We start from the raw sequence: 21,742 nt of genomic DNA, 5'->3' as shown, positions 1-21,742 counted from the left end.
CTCACGTTTATGAACAACTGACTGACTTTTTTTGTATCATCTATACAGAAATATCAAAGTATCAAAATCACCAAAAGATAGGAAATTGCGTGACAGAGCCTTAGACTTTTGTCCCTCCTTTTAATACCTAATATATCCCATGTTAAGGTGGTTTGGTCCGGGGTTTCCGAGATTACACATTCAAAATGGCGCATGTCACGCTGAATCAGTACCTACAGCAGGCAAGTTTTATTTTCGTTTCTGAGCCCACTTCATTGAACTCAGAACAATGTTTACAACACCCAAGATAATATAATTATCTTTACAATCGACTGTGTCATTTTATTCACATGTGGGCATCTTTATATAAGCTTGTGTGTTTGTTTACAAATTTGTTTCTGAAAAGAAACTTTCTATTTTCAAATTTCAAACAACATTCATATTCATAACCACACACCTGGAGTCAGTGGAGGGAAACGACACATTTTCAAAGTCTTTTACGAGCAGCTTATTATAGACACTTTTCACATCTTTAAGTAATGAGGAGGCATTTATTTTCGAAATTTTCAATTAAAAAGATTCAATATTATTGAATCTTTTATGTCATGGTTAAGTTTAGATAACAGTTTTTAAGTACAAACAGTTTCACATTCACATTGTAATACCCGTGCTTTCATAGCTTGGTGCAAACGTGATAATTCCATGATGCAAACTATCTACTCTTCATGGACGAACCCAGTCATTTTTTACTTATTATGGTATGATAATAGAACTTGTAGAAGTAATTGAACAAAATATTCATAATTATGCATTTGTAGGGCTTCATATAAAGTGATCACAAGCGACTCAGGCAAGAATGTAGAACAATGGTTAGGCTATACAGTAGAGACATATTTACGTTCAAGCTAGGGGGTTTAGAGTTTAGTTTAATAGGGGTAGGAATAGGGTTAGACTCCCTAGCATCACAGTCCCTCTATCAGGTAGAGGAGCTGTGCTAACATAAACCAGATTTGTATCAACTGCAATAACTGATAGTCACTTCTGTATATGTTTATCAACCAAACCTCTATTTCTGTGCTTTGATGTTGCAATTTCCACAGAAATAAAGTTTGACAGCATGCCTTTATACACCACATTTTTACTTATTGCAAGAAATGATGACTAATATACCACAGGTATCCTAACAACTAAATTCTCTCTTTTTTTTGCAGGTTGAAGAAGCTTTGAATGAGAAAGATGGCGATATGGCTGCAGTAAGTAGAGATTAATCTTTACAACACAGATATGAATGGGTTTTGCAGACTGAGGTTGTGAGGCAAAAGGACCCAACTTTAGGAGGGCCTGTAAGTCTTACTACCGAGGTCTGCAAAATTCAATCCAAATAAATTGATTGTGAAATATTGGTTTATTAGCAAAAAAGTAAAGATAATGAGATAAAATCAAAATCAAATCACTGAGTGAACAAATCTTGAGGAGTGCACCCCCTGCCATATTTGGGCAAAAAGGCTATGGGGTGATATTATTGCACAGGTTCAATGCATGTGCCCTCCATTGAATTACATTAGAAGTGATACTGGGTATATGATAATGTTGCTGATTATTATTTGGATTTGGGCAGCCTTGAGAGGTCCTAAAGTACGTAGGATTATAATATTAAAAGTGACACCCACATAGACAATTTTTTTCATGAGAACTTGATCACTCTACTTCCTCTATATACAAAACTGAAATGCTTTGAATATTTCAGTTAATTTTATAAGATTTCTATTTGAGAATAACTTACTACTGTTTGCTGTTATTTTGGTCAGGCTCTGCTGTCATTTAGACATCCTCATATCGCCAACCCTAGATTAAATATTGAACATCCAGAACCAAAGTGTGAGGACTGGTTTAGTCAACCTTTGGATAAAATGGTCGCCGCTCATATTAAGTAAGTACATCAAATGAAAGTTGCCATGATTCAGAGAATATTGAATGAATAAAACAGAATTACAAAAACAATGTGTCACTTTGATACCGGTAGCTCTGACTGGTAATGTCGTTGAAGTCATTAATCATTCCAGGACTGTATAATGCATTATTCATTACTGGTATAGTGTTGTTGTTATTACTTTTTGATTTTGTGATAATTTGATGATTTTGTTTCTTGTCATATTTCAGGGGAATTTGGTATGTTTCCAACCATGACTTTGTTGAAGCCCATATGTGCCAGAAGATTGCATTACAGTATCCTTTGGTTATAGAAAACAACCCATCTGCTATCATTTACTTAGTACAGCCAAGATTTTAAACCCACTAAATTGTTCAAATGTTGGCTAAAATAACTGTTACTGATTGTGAGAAGAGTAAAGCTCATTTAGCCCAAATTTACAACCCCTCTGTAGTTATCAAGTGAAATTTACCAGTACATAGGTAAATAAACAAACTGTTGTTCTTTAGAATAACATGTCATTTAGTGATCTATTCTTAATAGGCCATTCCAGACTGCAAACAGGAAATTGAGAATACAGCGCCCTCGCTCAAATTGGGGGTATCATCACCTCATAGTATCGTTTCTTAAGAGCTTTGTCCCTTGGTATTCTGTAGATATGTAAATCAGGGATGTTATCGTATTGTTCAGACATCGAGGAAAGCAGCAGTGCTCGATGGTTAACCAAGTAACTATGCCAAATATACCCCCAAGGTACACAAAGACAGGAAGTAGAGCACCACCATGGCAATTTTTGGAAAGGCCTATATACATCATGTTGTTGAGACCTATCAGGCTTCTAAACCTCAAGACTGTGTGATCGTTGATAGCATGCCACAAATGTCATATCTTACAGACTACTTCCCTTTCTACCAAGGGGATATTTGTTTGTACAAAAAAACACAATGTGGGGAAAAACATGACTAGTGATCACCATGCTCTGATATTATTCTTTTCCAAGCATCTAGTATACAACAAGTGACTCAGACTGTGTTGTTTATTAAAGCTGGTAACCATCTGATATAAATTGTATTTTCATAAAGTGAAACTAGAAGCCTGATAGCGCTGTGTATATATTCATATATCCTGTCTGTGTAGTATATTTATCATTGTCCTTTACTGCATAATCAGAGCATTTCTAAGAGCATTTCAGAGTCTTAAGGATGAAAATTGGTAAGTACATACATATGATGTATCAGGGAAAGGATTATCTGAGTAAATGCATGTTCAATTACTAGATTTAGGCTCCAAGTCGGTACCAGTGGCCAGATGTGGTAGGGGTGTGCTGCCAATACTGCCAACCCAAAACCCAATTTCAGACCCATTTTGACCAAAAATCAATATCCCATTTTTAGACCTTATGGTTTTAAGAAGATCTCATGTTTTAGTCCTAAATGCCTTTGCAGTAGTTCTATATTAATTGGAATATTTGATCTTTACTTTTGAAAACTTTACTTTAAAATGGTGGAGTAATCAATTACTTTTCTTCTCAATGTTTAATATTGTCATGGTAGGAATGATGCTGCCAGTGGTTAATATTTGAAGATGTGTTTTTGTGTTACAGTACTTTCTAATACTTAACTGGGCAATTCTTGTTTACAGGGGTCTGCCACTGATGTTCACACTGGTCGTAGATCTGAGACTGTTTGCCAATAATGTAAGTCTAAGTGATACTATACTCTTTTTGTGCAATATAGCAATGACATAGAGGTGCTTTGTTCTTAGTACATAAAAGTAATGGACTATCGTTAGCGCTGCAAAGCCAACTTGGAAATTAGGATAAGTTTTTTAAAAATTAGATCGTAAAGAAATACTATCGCAAGAAATACCACATAACATTTATTTAGTTTTAAGCTACATAAGTCTACTTGTTGGAAAGAAATACAAAGAAGGAAATAGAGATGGAATGAAAATGGAAGCTCCTCTCAGTTACTTTAAAACTTAAAGTGTCCCAATCTGTGTTTCCATTAGGCAGACACACAGTTAGCAAAGAAAGGAAGAGGTCGTCCTGGAGAAACTTTGGAGAAAGCTGCAGATCTGCTCATGTCATGTTTTAGAGTGTGTGCTAGTGATACGTAAGTATTTATACAGAGATCAACATCCAAGTTTTAGAGTATGTGCCAGTGATACGTACAGTAAGTACTTATACACTGATGAACATCAAGTTTAAGAGTATGTGCTAGTAATATGAAGTATTCATACAACAATCAACATCCAAGTTTTTAGAGTGTGTGCTAGTGATACGTAAGTATTTATACACTGATCAACATCCAAGTTTTAGAGTGTTTGTACTAGTAATATGAAGTATTCATACAACAATCAACATCTTGCCTATTTTCAAGTGTTGATTTGTGCTTATACTTTCTTCCTTTGTGGTATCACAGCTTTAATTGTACAAAGCTGTTATTCTACTCTGGTTGTTTTATTAAAAAACAGTGATCACTAATACTATGGAATACCATGTTTTATGATATTTGGTTTGAGCTGAAAATAACTACCTGCTGTTCCACCAGAATTTCATCTCAAATAACTTCCTCCTGTTCCACCAGAATTTCATTTTCACAGACAGACAATAAAAAACTTGCTTATTTTTATTTATTCTAACTCTAATTCTAATTTGAAATAACTCACATGAAAAAGACTCAAACCAAAATTATAAGACATATCCAGCGTTTCTTCTCAAGAAAGCTCAGTCTCAAATTGTGAAGAAATTGATTTGCATCCTCATTTAGAAAGCAAGTATGAAATAGCATCAATATTTGACTCTGAGATCAATAGATGATTTAAACACAGAACTGCCCTATATAAAGAGGATTATGGCTAATCTATGCAAATGTGGGAAATTCAAACTGCTGTACAGAGCACTAGCTTCTGGGTCATGTTTTCAGCATTTTTTCTGTGCTCCAAGAAACACACAGGTCATGTATCGTGTACAAATTGTTTGTGAATGTCGTAGGATGGTAACTTGATACACAAATTAGTTGAAAATCAATGTTTGTTTCATAGAATGAAAAAACCTTTCAAAATAAGACAAATTCCCCTACAAACAACTGCTTAGATTGTGTGTCACTCAGGATTGTATGCGGCATTTGCATGTGAAAAACCCAGATAGGGAATGTTTATATTTTGGTGATTACTTGCCAGTGAGTCATCGCAAGTTCTCCACCTCCAAATATACAGTCAGTCATATGCAAAATAGGGTTCCAGGCCCAGGCAGTCGTGCCTTTAAGTACTGTACTTCTTTATAATATGGCTCTATTTTCTTCTTACAACAGGAGAGCAGCTGTGGTCGATTCCAAGAAATGGGGAATGTTATATTTAGTTAATCAACTCTTTAAGATTTATTTCAAGGTATGTGATATATTTATGATTTCCTTTCACACGAATATGGAAGATGTCCTGACCCGACTCCAAACCCTATAACCTATGATAATTGTTAAAAGTGTATTAGTGAACATATACAAGTGCAATTCTGGTACCACTGTACTATTTTATAATTGATTTGAACACCCCTGTAAAATTATGTCTATCACTAAATCTGTGGAACAGAATTTTAAACGTCTAAGACATTCAAGGCTAGCAAAAATCAGTCCATTTTTTTATGGATGATGACTTGCATTAAAAATTTGGTTTTCTTCTATTTCAACTTCCAGATAAACAAGTTACATTTATGTAAACCCTTAATCCGTGCCATTGAGAGTTCTAACCTCAAAGACCAGTTTCCTATATCACAGAGAGTCACTTATAGGTACTACGTTGGTAGGAAAGCTATGTTTGACAGTGACTTCAAAAGTGGTGAGTCTTTTAGAAACTACTGATGTCTGTAAACATAGATCATTATACTTATAGTCTGTAAAGTATGCCATGATGGGGCGCCCTCACACATCGGTCAAGAGAGGAGGCCTGTGAGGGTAGAACAACTCAATGCATCTTACAGTCTAACATCATTATTGCCCATGTCATGTTCTGTGCAATCTGATTAAAATACAATGTAGCGTACAAGGTGTGATTTCTTGTTGGCTGTTATGTTTACTGTCGTTTGTTCTTTTGTGAGCACTCATTACATATCATTACATCTGACACAATACCATAGGTTTTCCAGAACCCAATCTTGTACTTACAAGTAGCTAACCAGAATCCGTCTTACAATATAACACTCAACGTTCAAAATTGAAAGAAAGAGAACCACCAAACAATAATGATAATATCGTCGTCTGTGCTCTGTGCTGGTGCTCTTTTCAAACAGAGTGCTCTGAAGTACTGTACCCGTATGTTTTGGTACATTACGCATTTCCATTGCACTCTCGTGTGGTTTGGGAAAACCTATAGTATGGTATTGTGTCAGGTGTATGGCATGAGTGCTGACAAAAGAACAAATGACAGTAAACGTAACAGCCAAAAAGAAATTACGATGTGTACACACTCCATGGGATTTTAATCAGATTGTGTTATGTGGTTAGAATAGAAGAATGGCATGGAGATTTGAACCTGATTACAACCGAATCAAACGTGCATGTTTTTTCTGAATGTACACTTCGATGCACATTGCATCAACGTCGTTAAGAGTGCATTGCACTCAAATGACAGTTGTAAACATGATCACACTATATTTTTGATTTCACACTGATCTGTTAAACTTTCATGAACTCATTTTTTCATCTTTTATTAATTTCTCAGCTGAGGAGTACCTTTCATTTGCATTCAGTCACTGTCATCGATCCAGCAGGAAAAACAAGAGAATGATCCTTATCTACCTCTTACCTGTCAAGATGTTGTTGGTAAGTTGAATTGTGGGTAATAATGGTCATCCATGAAATATGGTAAATGTAAATATTAGTATAGACAGTTTGAAAAACTGAGAAATACAAATATGTAGTTGATGTTGGGTATGTTCTTTTATTCTATACTTAGATGTTTTGTGATGCTTAAACCAGCACATTGTGTACCAGTAGACACACACAACTGAACAAAAATAGTATTTAGTAAATTTAAGAGAACCGTACTCTGTAGTCCTAAAATACCAAACAATGGCGATATATTGATTATCTATCTATATCAGTACAGAATGATGTGGGTTTTTTCAACATCATATTATGAAATGGAGAAGACTTTTAGAAGAATGTCAGTCTCATTTTTTACATAGATCTTTAAAAGTTTTGGAACGTTGGAATTCTTAAAATTATAAAACAGACAATGGCTGTAATTGTAAAACACCATATATTTGCTAGGATATTAAGGAAACTATTTTAACTTTTTAAATAGCTTTTGCTGATTACTCAAATGAAAGTTTAGAGAAAGGCTAAGTCATTCCATATGTCATTTCAAAGCAGTAAAGATAATATCAGTTAAACCATTAGAAATATCTTTTTTGCAGCTGAATTTTTTTGAAATAAAATGTTCTATTGTAATGATAGGTTGGATTTCCTGTTGTCTTCTACTTAGATATCTGTGTGAGAATGGCATTAAAATATCTTACTAAGTTTTACAGAAAAATTAAGATACCAAATTGTAGACCTTCACATTTTGTGTTGAATAATACCTCAAATGTTATTTTAACAACAGGGTCAGATGCCAACTGCAGTGCTTCTTAAGAAATACGACCTACTGCAGTTCTCAGATGTTGCCAATGCAGTAAAACGGGGTAATTTGTTGTTATTTAATGAAGCCCTGGATAAACACGAAGCTTTCTTTATTAAATGTGGTGTCTATCTTATCCTGGAAAAACTGAAGATTATCACCTACAGAAGTTTGTTCAAAAAAGTGTAAGCGATAATCTATATACAGTATATTCTGGTTGGATTTTAAAGTAGGTTGTGTAAATTGTGAACAAAAAAGAGCAGTCTGATTTCACCAAATTTATGGGTTAGTTAACAGTTTGAAATTTGATCATGTGTGTATGGTACTCATTGGTAGGGGAAGAATCCCAAATAATACTTTTATCCCATTCATGTTGTATGTGCTTGAATATTATATGACAAAAATGCAGAGGAATTGATTATATGTGTAAAAAATATTGTAATTATGGATATACCTTATGTGTTATGATCTATTGAAATAAATACTTTTATGACAATCCTCTCAAATCTTTACATAGTTTCTTAGCACCGGAATGAGTTTAGCCAATTGTACATACTAATGATCTTATTTGCATATAACAGAATAGTAAGTACCCTTACATGCAACTTATCTTAGATCTTTGCATATATAATTAGAAACAGAATGAACATTTTCAGTAGTTATACATACTAATGAACACATTTGCATATCAATACAATAAATACTGTTACTAGAAATCAATCTCAGATCTTTGCATATGTCATCAGCACAAGAATGTTAGTTTTAACAAGTTATGCATACTAATGAGCCACTTTGCATATTATGTTAATCATGCAATGTTTCTTGATTTTGCTAGGTCTTTAATTATGAAGACACATCAGTTACCAGTGAATGCTTTTGAGACAGCATTGAGATTGATGCAGGTCAATGACATAGACTCAGATGAAGTTGAGTGTATACTGGCAAATCTTATCTATATGGTGAGTCAAGAGATATAAATTGGAATTCCTCTGAATTTGAATATCTCAGAAACTTTGTGGTGTACATTGTATATTGGCAAATTTTACATCAATATTGACACGGTATAAACTATTGAAATGGAATTATAATTTTTCTAAATAACTGGCAAAACATTACTAATTTGACATGGTATAGTGTGTACTTGCAACTTTTATCTAGACAGTCACAAAGTGAACCAAAGTTTTGACCCTTGTAGTAACTCAAGCTGTTAAAAATATACAAACTTGAAAGAAAAGTGGAAGAGTGCAGTAAATATTGTCAGATTTAATCTATGCAAGTAATCTATGCAAGACGTCAGTCAAATGTATGCCCTTTAGGTAGCTGCACTACTTTGCACATTGGTTTCAGTATTTTTATATGTGAATATTGTTCACAATATACATCTCTCTTGCATGAATTATTTAAGTGTTCCATGCCTCAATAGGGGACTTGCAGTCCAGACTGAGCATGCTCAGATGCAAAGAACTGTGCGATTATCTGTAGTTATTGTAATATCTAATCTGGATTTATCAGTAGAATAGACCTACAATGGTCAGGGTAACCATTACTAGACTATTTATGGTTACAGATAATGTAACAATTGTTTACATTACTGAATGATTCATATTTATCATATTTCCCATGATGCACCATTCAGGATATTTTTGGTCTTCTTTGTAGGGCTACATCCGTGGTTACATGTCTCATCAACATAAGAAGTTAGTCATCAGTAAACAGAATGCATTTCCTCCACCACAGACAATTGGAGTATCATCATCATAGTGACAGAGACAGTCATCTTAACATTCTCACTGCCAGTACTTGTATCAGTTTATTGCTGGAATACCACAGCTGTAAACAGCGCCCTCTAGTGGCACCTTCATTTTACTGTTTAATGGTGAGCAAGAGGTACCATGAAAGACATTGTTTCCACTTGCCCGTATATAATACCTTCAACTGATGGGTACTGAGTGAAACAACTGACAATTTCCTTTCGTTCAAACTGATTACATCAGAATATTTGTAAATTCTCAGAATAAAGTAATTCTCAATTGAGACCAGTAAATTCGAAAATATCAAAACCCTCAGAAGTTTTTGTGAGCTGTCTCGTTACTGTTAGCAGTAAAATTATTTTGAAAAGTATGTTTGTACAGTTTAGTTTCCTTTGTCATTTTGTATTCAATAGATTTATACTATCCACAATGACATTCCATTTATTGTCACATTTTGTTTATTTTGAAATAAATGTTTCAACAAATTACTGTTGGGGTCAGGGTTTGTTTAGGAAAGAATAGCCACAACATTTAATTAATAGTGTCAATTTGTCTTGGCTAGTGGTGCTGATCAGTGTGCCCTCTAATGATTGCCAAATTTTGTTGTTGTCAGTCAAAATGATAAAAACTGGCTTTTCTTGTGAGTCACCACATAGAAAGAGAACACTACATTTTGGTGCGTCACTAGAAATTGTGTGCGTCAGTGTGTCAAATTGGCTTAGAGGTCACACTGGTGCTGATACGTCCAAAGTAGTGCCAAAATATCTAGGGTCGAAACATATAGAGAAAATGTATGGCAGGGCACTATAGGCATGTGTGAATTGTCATTGTTGACTGGCATACTTATACCGTCACTCCTTTCCTTTTAGGACAATATACAATCAGCACCAACATTCTGTATGGCATACCAGATTCCTTATTTGGACATAGGGAGTACAGGAAATGATAATGCCCAATGAATAACATTGATTCACAGTTACACTCATATTCTCATATTAGAGAGGTTTAGATGCATGTATTTACATGTGTTTTATAAGTGTAGCGTGCTAGTCATGTGATCTGAAGCAACCCATGTGTTCTGTATCAGACGATGCTATGTCATAATGGCGGTCTACACGTAACTGTAAATATGTGTTAAGGTTTGCCATTTTTCTTCAATTAAATATATTTTTATATCAAAGTTCTGAAGCATAACTGTAAAGTAATTGTTCATTTTTCCATTTGGGTAGTTGTAGGGAAAAATGGCAAAAATACTGACAAATAACGACATGTTTAGAAAACCAAGTCATGTGTGTGGCCTTCTGGAAAGAAGATGCCAATGCGCATGTGCACATTCCAATGTTTTTCTTGTTTGTATTCTGAACGTGGATACGTGTATGCCTGCACGATAATGCTTCCGAACACATACACGTTCTGACGTGTATCTAAACCTCTCTATTGACAAGGATAACAACTTCTTGAAAGTTTGACACTTTAAAGCCTTTATGTGGAAAACATGTTTATGCATAATATATAATATATACATTACAAAACAGATAACGTAGAATGACAAAAATTAGAAAAAGGCACAACAGTCTCACATAGACAAGTATAATGATATTGTAACATTTGCTGTGAGTTTAATACATCTATATTTATATAATGCTGGAAGCCACAGTTTTCACTAGCACACACTTTCCTGTCTTTCTTCCCCACTTGAAATGCTTCTGATGTCAGTTTTCTCCTTATTTGGTAACTAATTATGCCTAACGTCTCCTTATTTGGTCACCTATTGTGCCTAACTTCTCCTTATTTAGTCACAAATCATGTCTAAGTTATCCTTATTTGGACACTACCTGTACTTATTTTTCCATATTTGGTTATTACCTGTTGGTGTTTTTCCATATTCATGCCTGTTTTTGGTCCCTCTGCCTACATCATGTTTTCTCTTTCTTTGGTCACGTTTCTTTGTTTCTTTCTTATCTATATATTTCTATATACATATATTTTCATCTACATGCACAGACTGATAATAGTTTATCTAGTCATAAACGACCTCTACGAATTATTGTGAATATGATGCACATGGCTTCAGATTTAGATTCAGATTTTCATGAGTACAAGACTGAATCTGAATCTGATGTCAACTGAACAATCAACATGCACACCAACAGTGTATGCAAATACCATGTTTATCACAAGTCATGGTATTGGAAGTTTATAAATAAATATTAAATATTTCAAAAATATGAAATCATTCCTAAATTTTCTGAATAAAATCAGAATCTGAGTTCAGGCAATGGTAGTCGACAGTAATTGTTCCTTCAATAAGACATCTAAACTAACCTACATTTATAGCCATCATATATAAAATTAACATACATTGTTAGAAAATACTGGCAAATTCTACAACATATCAAAATTTTTAAGTTAACACTATTCTTACAAAGCGATATTCATAAGAGGCATATTATACAAAATTCTATACACCTACATCTATATTTGAAATGACAGGTTAGCCTAGCCGGAGCCAAAATTAATTTTCTTATCTCTTTTACATAGTTAGAATTATTAGTACAGCAATAACCTAACTCACTAGCATCTAGGTTGTGAAATGCGTCATATTGCTCTGCCCTTAGTGACCTGCTCTGTATATATCCTGTTCTCCAGTTAAACGGTTTGACTAATGTGTGAGGGCGCCCTATCATTGATTAAAGACTACATGCGATCTAAACATACAAACACATATATACATGTATATATAAATATTACTGGTTAATATATATGCAAGAAGTCATTTTTTTGAGTTGATAATCCAATAACTTATATGTACAGTCAGTAACATATCATTTCAGCAAATATCTGAGATGCAAAACTTGGCAAATGATGTGTTAACATAATACTTGGGAATGAATAATTAACTAAAGTCAACTAAAAGACATCCAATGCCCCATCCCTTCATAATATCTTGCTTCATTTAGCACACATGTAAGGTTAAAAAACACCGTTGAGTCTAGAATGTTTTCACATGAGGGTTCAGTGGTTACAAACACCTACTATGCATGTCAGTATGAGATCAGCAAGTGAGAATCGGAGTCTTGTGGCTGTGTTATATTTTTTACATGAAATATAGTGGTTTGCAGTATGGTTTTCATTTCATCTACACAGCACAAATTGGCTTGACACCCTTGTTATCGTTGTTCAGGATGGACACAAAGGTTTTATGTCTGGACACCTGAACAAGGCACATCTCTATTTACTGGTTTCCAGTGAAGTAACAAGTGCTTATCTTGGCTGCATTACTAACACTGCCACCTGGTGGCGCTGTTCACAAGCCACCATAGTTAATGTTTGATACCACTGTATACAAAAGATGGTACTGCAGAATGATGCCAGACTCACCTATCACTACATGTTCATACTATTCTTTCTTTTTCCATTTTTGTAACTTTAGAGAAATAAAACACGGCTTTCAAAATCATAATCTCAATTACTGATTCTAAATGTGATTAAATTAATCCAAATCATTAAAACATATAAAAACATTTCTGCTCTTCACTGATACTTGAAGGTTTTAAATAACATGGAATAAAATAGAAAAATAAAAACACTGGGTTGTTCCTCTGTACACTATAACAATGACTGTTCAAACATAATCTTATCAAACCCTGGAGGTGGTGGATGGTAGAATTCACTGAACTGTACATCTAATATGGCGCCTTCATCAACTACAAGAGAAACAAAATATATGATTAGTACTAATAGGGTCTTGTACCATGACCAAGAGTAATGTTTTTTTTTTTTTTTTTAAATTTTAATTTTTTTATTTTCGAAAAGAGTCGAGTAACAACAAAAAAGAAGGAAAAGAAAAGGAGAAAGGGTTTACATTGCACGGTATACATTGCTATAAAATGCTATAAAGTGATTGGAATCCTATAATGCAGAAGTGTCACTCGATTCTTAGATTGTCCCACTTGTTCGAGCAGATTTCTAGTTTATTTTTCCTCTTCGCTATAAAAAGTTCTGTCTCTCTAGCGATTCTGACATTTACTTTGACAAGATTGAATGAAGGAATATCTTTCCTAATTTTGCAAGAGTAATGTTTCACCTGCTCAGGTTGACAGGCTTTGTAAACTGATTATTTTATTTCAAAAATGACAATTTTTTTATGGTGTAGTTCTCTCATAAGTGACAACTTGACAACTGTCATGAAGCACTGTAATTGTCATAGTGGTCAGCTGCACCAAGACCCCCTCTTCATCAACTAGTTTCCAATGTTCCAATACTATGTCAAAAAAGTGGCAGTGACTAACTAGTCAGAAAGATTCAGTCAAGTTTAATCCTGTTTTACCCAACTCAGTTTTTTGTGTACAAATATCCAGTGTATAAAACTGACTGACTTACCATATAGTACAGGATACACTGTGCCTTTAATTCCACTGATAGGACATTGTAAGGACTGACCATTGAGATAGAAATTAAACTCTATGTGATCATATGTAGCACCCTGTAACAAATCCAATCATATTTCTGTTTAAAAACTGACAAGTTGGAGATGTTTAATTTGTTGGATATGTTTCCATGTGCCAATAAATCTTTAGTATAACTGCATCGATGTAAGTAGCAAACAAAGGGTTATTTAAGCAATAATATTCATAATCTGGTTTTCTTGAACAGATTAAAGCACAAGTCATGACCTCAAGCAAAAGAATTTGAAATACTTAATCGATCACAAACACTTGGGTTGTGGGATGGGATATGATTACAACTGCTGACATCAGACTGTGAACGAACGGAACCTGTTACAAACAGGGAAAGTAAACACCTGAATTGGATTAATAACACTTGGCACAGCATGTTGGAAGTACACAGACTTGTATTACATTCAATCATTTTATAAAAAGTTTTATGGCCACTTTACATAGTAGTTCATGTTCACAAACAAATGTCCAGTTCCCCTGGCCTTTCATATACACATAAAGAAGCCATAAAACTGTTCCTATTAACCATGGTGTGTAATACAAGTCTTTTCTGTTCCAACATGCTGAGCCAAGAGGTATTAATTCAATTCATATGTTTACTTTCCCTGTTTGTAACAGGTTCCAGTGTCCATGGTCTGATATCACAGTTGTATTCTAGTGACCAGTTTTGTAACCAAACTTTACAAGTTTAAATCAATATTTAAAAGTCTTATAAAAACACCTGATAGATTTTGAATGTACACAACCTAAAAGTGAGATTTATAGGAATACAAGTAAGCTATAAAACAGTACAGTTTAGTACACAGTGTTCCCTTAAATAGTTTTAATAGAGGACTCGGAGACCTGTTGTAGGTCTCAAAAGCACATCTCAAGTCTGGTGGCTAATTTGTTATCATTTTGCATATGTTTGGAATCTCATTTTATTAAGAATGTGCTCAGAAATCACAAGCCCTTGTAACCTTGTTCTGGAGAACATGTGACAGTCATAATTTAAGTTTTAAACACTCTATATTATTCTGTTCCATGTAAGCAAAACGTTCGTAAATATACACAAAGATTGTTCAATTTCATTCGGTACAATATTTCATATAGAAAGGTTTCTGACAAGACTTACCAAGACATCACCTTCATTGACTGTAACTCCTAGTTTATGTATAAGTTCATTGTTATGATAAATAGAGCCATCTTCTCTTAGCACCCAGCTCTCGCAATCACTGCCCATAGGTAATACATTTAAATTCGCCTTCCTAGTAGCTAGTCCCATACCCCATACACCTGTTGAAAACAGTCAAGAATGGATTATATTAAGTATGAAATATTTGGGGTTGTTGGTGGCCATCATGTGGGTAGCTAGTCCCATCCCCCATACACCTGTTGAAAACAGTCAAGAATGGATTATATTAAGTATGAAATATTTGGGGTTGTTGGTGGCTATCATGTGGGTAGCTAGGGTGCCTATGACTGCATTCTGGGTTCAAACCTGCCAACTTACGACTTGGTTCGAATAAATGTTTTCAAGATCTGTATGTCGGAAGACTGATGATCTGTTTATACACAACTGAACAATGTCTGTTTTTCCTTCCTCCTGCTTTAAATACCAGGGCAATACACAAGTGATGACAATATCTCAATTTCCACATTTGATCTGTATCAATGTATATTATGGTATTATTATTATTATACTCACAGAGTCAAAATATTGCTCAGATTATTAATCCCAAATTTTTAGTGTTATCTTGTCAGTACCATCGTGGTATACTTCAATATACTGCAATCATGTGCCAAATCTGATAGTCATGTAGTACACCCCTAATGATGCTAACAAAATTTCAACAAAAATTTGGGATTTTTCTGAACAACTTTCTTGACTCTGACTGTGAGAAACAATATTTTCATGTTTAACATTAACCTAGAATCCAAATATATTCATTTTCACATGCATTATATTCTTTTGTGCCAATTTTAGCATGACCTAAAATGACAACATGCTGTCACCATAAATTAACTACATCGTTTTCAGCATCAATGAGATCGTACACAACATCACTTTTCAACAACTATTTACAGAGATAGTAACAGCTTGTATGCTAAAAATTAGTCATGCAAATTACACATTCACCAAAAATGTAGGAAAATCATGTTGTATACAGTATTGTGTTGACTCTTGCATACACAATAACTAGTATTACTATGTTTTGTTATACATTTGGAATATGACCATTCTCACCCATTTTGAAAATAAAATGATGCAGGTTGTATTACTCAGCTGAAGGAGGTCAAATTTGTGACTATATCATGTGTGTATAAAGCATTTGTCTGTATTTGATATAGACTTATAGAGTTTTGGTACTCTACCTGTAGACTGTATTTTCATTTCAAAGTAAGCCTTGTCTTGTACAATAGGTGCATTACCTAGAGCTGCACCAGTACCACATATTCTCCTACCAGACTTCACTATCACTACATCATTGCCTGTCAATCAAAAATAATGAATTTTATTAATTGAATTTGTGTGTGTGTGTGTGTGTGTGAGCGTGCGTGCGTGCGTGCGTGTGTATGTATGTATGTATGTATGCATGCATGTATGTATGTATGTGTGTGTGCATGCTACGTATGTGTGTGTATGTATGTATGTATGTATGTATGCATGCATGTGTGTGTATGTATGTATGTATGTATGTGTGTGTATGTATGTGTATGTATGTATGTATGTATGTATGTATGTATGTATGTATGTATGTATGTATGTATGTATGTATGCGTGTATCATTGCAGGTGTGCAAACATGTATTAAATACATCTGGAGTAGTTAGATCAACCTTTCCTGTAAAAATGTAGAATTTTGAGCAATATGATTTAAAATTTGATGAAAGAACAGCATTGAAATTAGTCATATTTTCCCAACTTATATTTTTGTGATCAAATAAAAAAACCCATCCCCACATTTATTTTAAAGAAACATTGCAATTACTAGGGATTATTCTATTGTTCCTTTAATAACTCTCCCATCTCAGTATTCACTTTGTATATTCTCTACAATGAACACTGTAAAAGGTCGGATTACACAGTTATTTATGCAGAGGCAGCAAGTTATTAATTTGATTAAGTTCAGGAATCAATTAGCAGCAGGGTTTTAACGTACCCACTAAAAATACAAACATGGCTGACGCTGACTGTGTACTTTAACTACTTTAGCTTAGCGTACGTCATGTATTTATTACAATCAAAGATGCTGGTAATGACAGACACAACAACATTCGGGGGGTCGTAATGTCATATTAGTCGTGACTTAGATGTCAATGAACATCACGACGTTCTATGACCATCAACACTAAATCACACTGTAAAGTGTAAATAGAGCGTGAACGACAATCGAATTTAAAACTATGCCTACTTCCGGCTTTCTGCGTTACCACTGCATAAAAATGGGACACAAAAATACCACCATAGGTTAACTTTTCTAATCAACATTATGTTCATATTTGAGACATGATGTACCATATGTTCGTGCGGGACTTCATTCACACAGATTGACAATGTGGGATCGTGCGACGGTATCGTGACGTGATGACGTTTCTAACGTCTGTGACCGTGGCCGTGTCAAGCAATCAGACCGTAATGTATCCCGTTCTTCGATCTATGACCAAAAATACGAACTTCAAAGATATTCGACTGTTCTTGACTTACCCATATGTCCTGTATCTAACACAACAGCTGGTAGTTCCTTCAAGGGGACATGTTGGAAGCCCGCTCCGGCCCAGCACCGACGGAAACAGCAGAAACAGGCCGCCATTACGAATGTGAAATGAGCTTGGCTTAGGAATGAAAGCCGGGTGTGTAATACGATTCAGATTCGAACAAACAAATAAATAAAATGCAGTAGGTATAGTTTGCGAACACCGGGTATAATTTAATAGACTGTTGAATTCGGTTTTTACGTACGTTTAGAAAAGATAAAATCGTTATTAAAACTGCACAGAAACATTATTATATCATGAGATTTATAAATTCGAACACATCGCAAGCCATTGCCTTAGGACTTAAATATTAAAAGTGACCACTAGGTGGCGATATGGCTAGCTGTTCGAGTTCTAGAGCGAATCCACCCCCACCCTGGGCCCACCCCAGCGCCTCCATTCCGCCATGTAATTTAGAATGAATCATTTCATAAATTATATTTCCGAATCGTCAACTTGAATAAACTTCTCCACACAGTCACTCGAGTGCTGCTGACTACCGTACTACCGTTTCTGTATATAAATCATATAATATTTTTGAATAAATAAATTGATGAGTTTAAGTTCCTTAGTAGATCTTAGCAACGTAGTCAAATAAATGGAATCTTGCAAATCGGGGAATTTATATATATGGTTTATTGCAAGTGTTTAGGCCTTAGCCCATGACATAAAAATAGAAGTACAAGTATTCAGAGATAAGAGCATAACAACAAAAGACTAATACAATAATGAAAAAGAGAAAGGAGAAAAGATACAGATCAGCAAATTATGTTTCAACTTCCTTAGTAAAGTCGTCACGACATCTGAAAGCTTTGTACACAAACACTGACAGTTTGTACACAACATGAGGGTTTTTAGAGGATAATAAAGCAAAACCTTTTTCTTCAGACGGATGGGCACGAAATCTCTGGGGTATGAGTTCCATTCTATATTGCTCATAGAGCAGGGAATTTATATGCCATAGAATAACATCGTATACCTCAAAAACATCACTAATCATGTTTACAAAGACAAAATAATTAAATGAATAAAAGGGATATTTCCGGTAACCGGACCGACCCTAATTTAAGAAATGTTCTTGCTAAAGTATCTTTGGTCAATTCGTTTTTTAAAATCCCATTCCAGAGAAATCGAGTCTTTCAAAAAATGTAAGTTGAGGTTTACACAGTCTGCATGTTGTGTTTGTCTACTTCACACATAATTGTCACCATTCACTTCTTTAATACCTCATCGATATCAAACTCTCTCAGAAGTATTGTGACCAAAGAGTACGAGTATCTCGTTTTTGGGTCTAAGCAATTTCTTAACAACAAACATTTTAACAAAATAAAATAAAACACATAGCTACATATCTTCTGAAGTCATGTTGTCAGAATTCTAGAAGCAAACATCAATTTTTTTATTTTTGCCTTATTAAATTGACGGTAAAGCAGCTGCAAAGTTAAGTTTTATGTAAGTTACTATATGATGGGATCAGAAAACAAAACAAATAATAGACAAAGAGCAAATGATCATAATTTAATCCTTGTAAAACGTACTGTGTCTATCAAAATCTCGTTTCAAAGTTTGTAGGCCAGTGCATGCACTGTGCCCAGGAATGTACGTAAGGAATTAATGTATTCCTAGACTATATTTTTCTGTCCATGTTTATTAAAAACTAGAGTTCAACCTTTTCAACTCCTATGTAACTCCATGAGAAATACATGTTCATTTTATCCTATGAATAGCTATTGGAGAATCTATTTGCGAGTGAGAGCTTACGGAATCAATTAGTTACAGACGGGGTTTCTTCTACTTTGGTTTGTGTCGACGATGGATGAATGTCAAGGTTGGCCAGCCGTCATGGAAAGAATGTATTCAGTGCCAACTCAGTATGGTTCATTGTAAGTGTCGCCCTAACTAGTTTTTTCCTTCCTACGTGGCTTTGAACTGACTGACTCTGACATCCCGGCGTAACGACTAACGATTTTGGATTTTACTTATTCTGTAATATTTTACATTTCAAACTAAGACATAATACTTGATCAGATTTACAATGATGAATAACTCAGTGTATCATTACTTTAACAATGAAGGTAAACTTTAATTGATTTTTGTGTGTAAAGTTGAAAGTCTAAAGTTGAAATAATTCCATATTTCAAATGTCTATTCTCTTAACGATTCTATGATGCATTGACTTTAATTATAATTAATTAAAACTTTCGTCTTATTATAGAGGGAGTAGTGATACGATCCAGAAATATCATATTTTGAATCTCGGCATATTCTACCAATCTATATCGTATAATCTACCTTTGTGCTACTTACTTACAATCAGGAGCTAACAACAGCGTGATCTACTAATATGTTGATTTTAGCACTAATCCCATATTATAATTGTAATTGCACTTAATAAATCTCTAGTAGCTAACGAATGTCAAGTGTTTCGATTAAACAACATAGAGTAGTATTTATAAACAAGATAACGGTATGAATGACACTGTCTTGTCTTACATGTGGAAATTTACATTATGACATACATGTTCTAATCTCAATCTTAAACATTCTGTGGAAAGTTCACTATTTCTTCTAGATGAATGATTCAATGAATCTAGGTGAGAGGTCATCTATTTGTAATGAAGCATCTCTTGATTAATGACGTAATTCAAACAATATATGAGAATCTAATCGTGAATAAAGTTATTATTTACTTTAGATTTTGAACTCACCAATAAACCAAGGTAAAGGATCACTAATATTCCAAGATAGATGCTCCACCACTCAAAATCTATCAGCATGTATAAATCAAGAGATTTTGGCTCTATGTCGGATGGAGGTCATGAACAGTCACTTTGTCGCAAGGAACACTAAAAGGTAATGCTATTGATACAAAGACTATGACAACTACAGTGCGTTGGACTAATTTGTCGGTGATTCTATTTCTTCTAATTATGGTTGAAAATATCCATGCTAATCCAGGACCTCCCAAACATTCATGTGGTATGTGAGAAAAGGCAGTCAGAAGTAATCAATTTGGTCTGCTATATTCGACGTGTCATGTTCGGTTTCACTGCAAGTGCGAGTGTATCACAACCTCAGAATACATGAAGCTCTACAACACACCCAATGAACTATCAAATCTTTCAGATCAGCAAGGTTTGTAGTAAAATGATAAACTGCATACGAGACGATGCATGTTGTGTAACTGGAACCACAGACTTTAGTCATCAAAGCCCTTAGTTCGGCCTGGGGCCCCATTTCAAGGCCAGAGCCAGCTGGAGAGTCCATATGCTCACCGCTCGACGGTCAAAATCCAAGTACTGAATCTCTACGACGCTATGGTCGTTACAATAATTAAATTACAAGTCACGTCACGCAAATGAGATGTACTTTTAAGATAACAATAGGTCATGCATAATTATGAGCGTCATGGAGAAGAAAGAAAGGATACTAAACTTTAACTTGAATGATATCTCCAGACATACGATATTAGTGTATCTATTGTCTTGACACCCATGTGAGCCATATTCATTTCTCTAACTAGGTATTTGGCGACATGTATAAACAGTGTCATGTCTGAATCCAAACACAGTAATTACGAATTCATGACAGAACCGTGGAATTGTTATAAGTGCGTTCTTCCCTCATTTTCCGAATCATCGCTACTGAACTGAATATTTCTACTCACGGTACCACAGCCCCGTTCCCTTGTCGCTTCAAACGCTTGCGACAATGTGAACTTGTCGAACATTCTCGGCGAACGAATAGAGAATACCTGTTGCCCAGGGAAACAAATCACCTAATAACATTAGACTTTATTATCAAAATGTCGGTAGCATCGGTAATAAACTTAACGAGTTTAATATGTATTTCAGTGACTTACTTGGGACATTATTTCACTCACTGAGACTTGGTTAAATTCAAAAAAAATTTATACTAAAATATTGGACAGTCACTACAGAGTCTACCGAAGAAACAGGGAAACCACAAGTAGTAATAAATGTCGTGGTGGCGGTGTTTTAGTAGCCTTGAAAGATGACATAGTCGCTACAAGAAGACCTGACCTTGAAACTGATATGGAAATCATTTGGGTTGAGATTAAATTGAAATGCCACAGTCTCTTTCTTGCGACTGTATATGTACCTCCAACCAGATACCAAAACATGTACAATGAATGACTTTGACATGTCAATTCAACTGCTAAACCAGGTGATGTTGTTCTTGTTTGTGGTGACTTTAATTCACCAGATATCTACTGGAATATAAATAATGGAGATTCATTTGCTGAAC

General features: G+C 34.7%; 2 protein-coding genes across 2 annotated transcripts; one reads left to right on the top strand and one right to left on the bottom strand.

Moving 5' to 3' along the window:
- The first annotated feature begins 105 nt into the window (after positions 1–105).
- Positions 106–9,758, top strand: LOC144441956 (PCI domain-containing protein 2-like). The gene is made up of 13 exons (XM_078131224.1): positions 106–221; positions 1,191–1,232; positions 1,788–1,909; positions 2,140–2,205; positions 3,080–3,121; positions 3,551–3,605; positions 3,920–4,023; positions 5,224–5,299; positions 5,602–5,743; positions 6,626–6,726; positions 7,511–7,710; positions 8,361–8,484; positions 9,185–9,758. Exons 1-13 carry the CDS (start codon positions 186–188, stop codon positions 9,284–9,286), a joined length of 1,212 nt encoding a protein of 403 aa, XP_077987350.1. The 5' UTR covers positions 106–185; the 3' UTR covers positions 9,287–9,758.
- A 1,026-nt stretch (positions 9,759–10,784) lies between these two features.
- Positions 10,785–17,551, bottom strand: LOC144442272 (SPRY domain-containing protein 7-like). Its single transcript, XM_078131573.1, has 5 exons — positions 17,424–17,551; positions 16,092–16,208; positions 14,851–15,011; positions 13,660–13,762; positions 10,785–12,983 (listed from the first exon to the last, which is right to left on the bottom strand). The coding sequence occupies exons 1-5, from the start codon at positions 17,527–17,529 to the stop codon at positions 12,886–12,888; spliced, it is 585 nt and encodes a 194-aa protein (XP_077987699.1). The 5' UTR covers positions 17,530–17,551; the 3' UTR covers positions 10,785–12,885.
- Between the last annotated feature and the right edge of the window lie 4,191 nt (positions 17,552–21,742).

This window comes from Glandiceps talaboti, chromosome 11 (assembly GCF_964340395.1).
Source record: "Glandiceps talaboti chromosome 11, keGlaTala1.1, whole genome shotgun sequence".
NCBI classification, from domain to species: domain Eukaryota; kingdom Metazoa; phylum Hemichordata; class Enteropneusta; family Spengelidae; genus Glandiceps; species Glandiceps talaboti.
This window is presented reverse-complemented; position numbering and strand designations above follow the sequence as displayed.

What these genes read in the sequence shown, in the direction of transcription:
- LOC144441956 (XM_078131224.1), top strand. Translation starts at nt 186, where the DNA reads ATGGCGCATGTCACGCTGAATCAGTACCTACAGCAG. An exon ending in AAGATGGCGATATGGCTGCA is followed by an intron (nt 1,233 to 1,787) that starts GTAAGTAGAGAT and finishes TATTTTGGTCAG; the next exon opens with GCTCTGCTGTCATTTAGACA. An exon ending in TGCCAGAAGATTGCATTACA is followed by an intron (nt 2,206 to 3,079) that starts GTATCCTTTGGT and finishes CTGCATAATCAG; the next exon opens with AGCATTTCTAAGAGCATTTC.
- LOC144442272 (XM_078131573.1), bottom strand. Translation starts at nt 17,529, where the DNA reads ATGGCGGCCTGTTTCTGCTGTTTCCGTCGGTGCTGGGCCGGAGCGGGC. An exon ending in GTTAGATACAGGACATATGG is followed by an intron (nt 16,209 to 17,423) that starts GTAAGTCAAGAA and finishes TTTGATTGACAG; the next exon opens with GCAATGATGTAGTGATAGTG. An exon ending in AGTGTATCCTGTACTATATG is followed by an intron (nt 12,984 to 13,659) that starts GTAAGTCAGTCA and finishes TTTCTCTTGTAG; the next exon opens with TTGATGAAGGCGCCATATTA.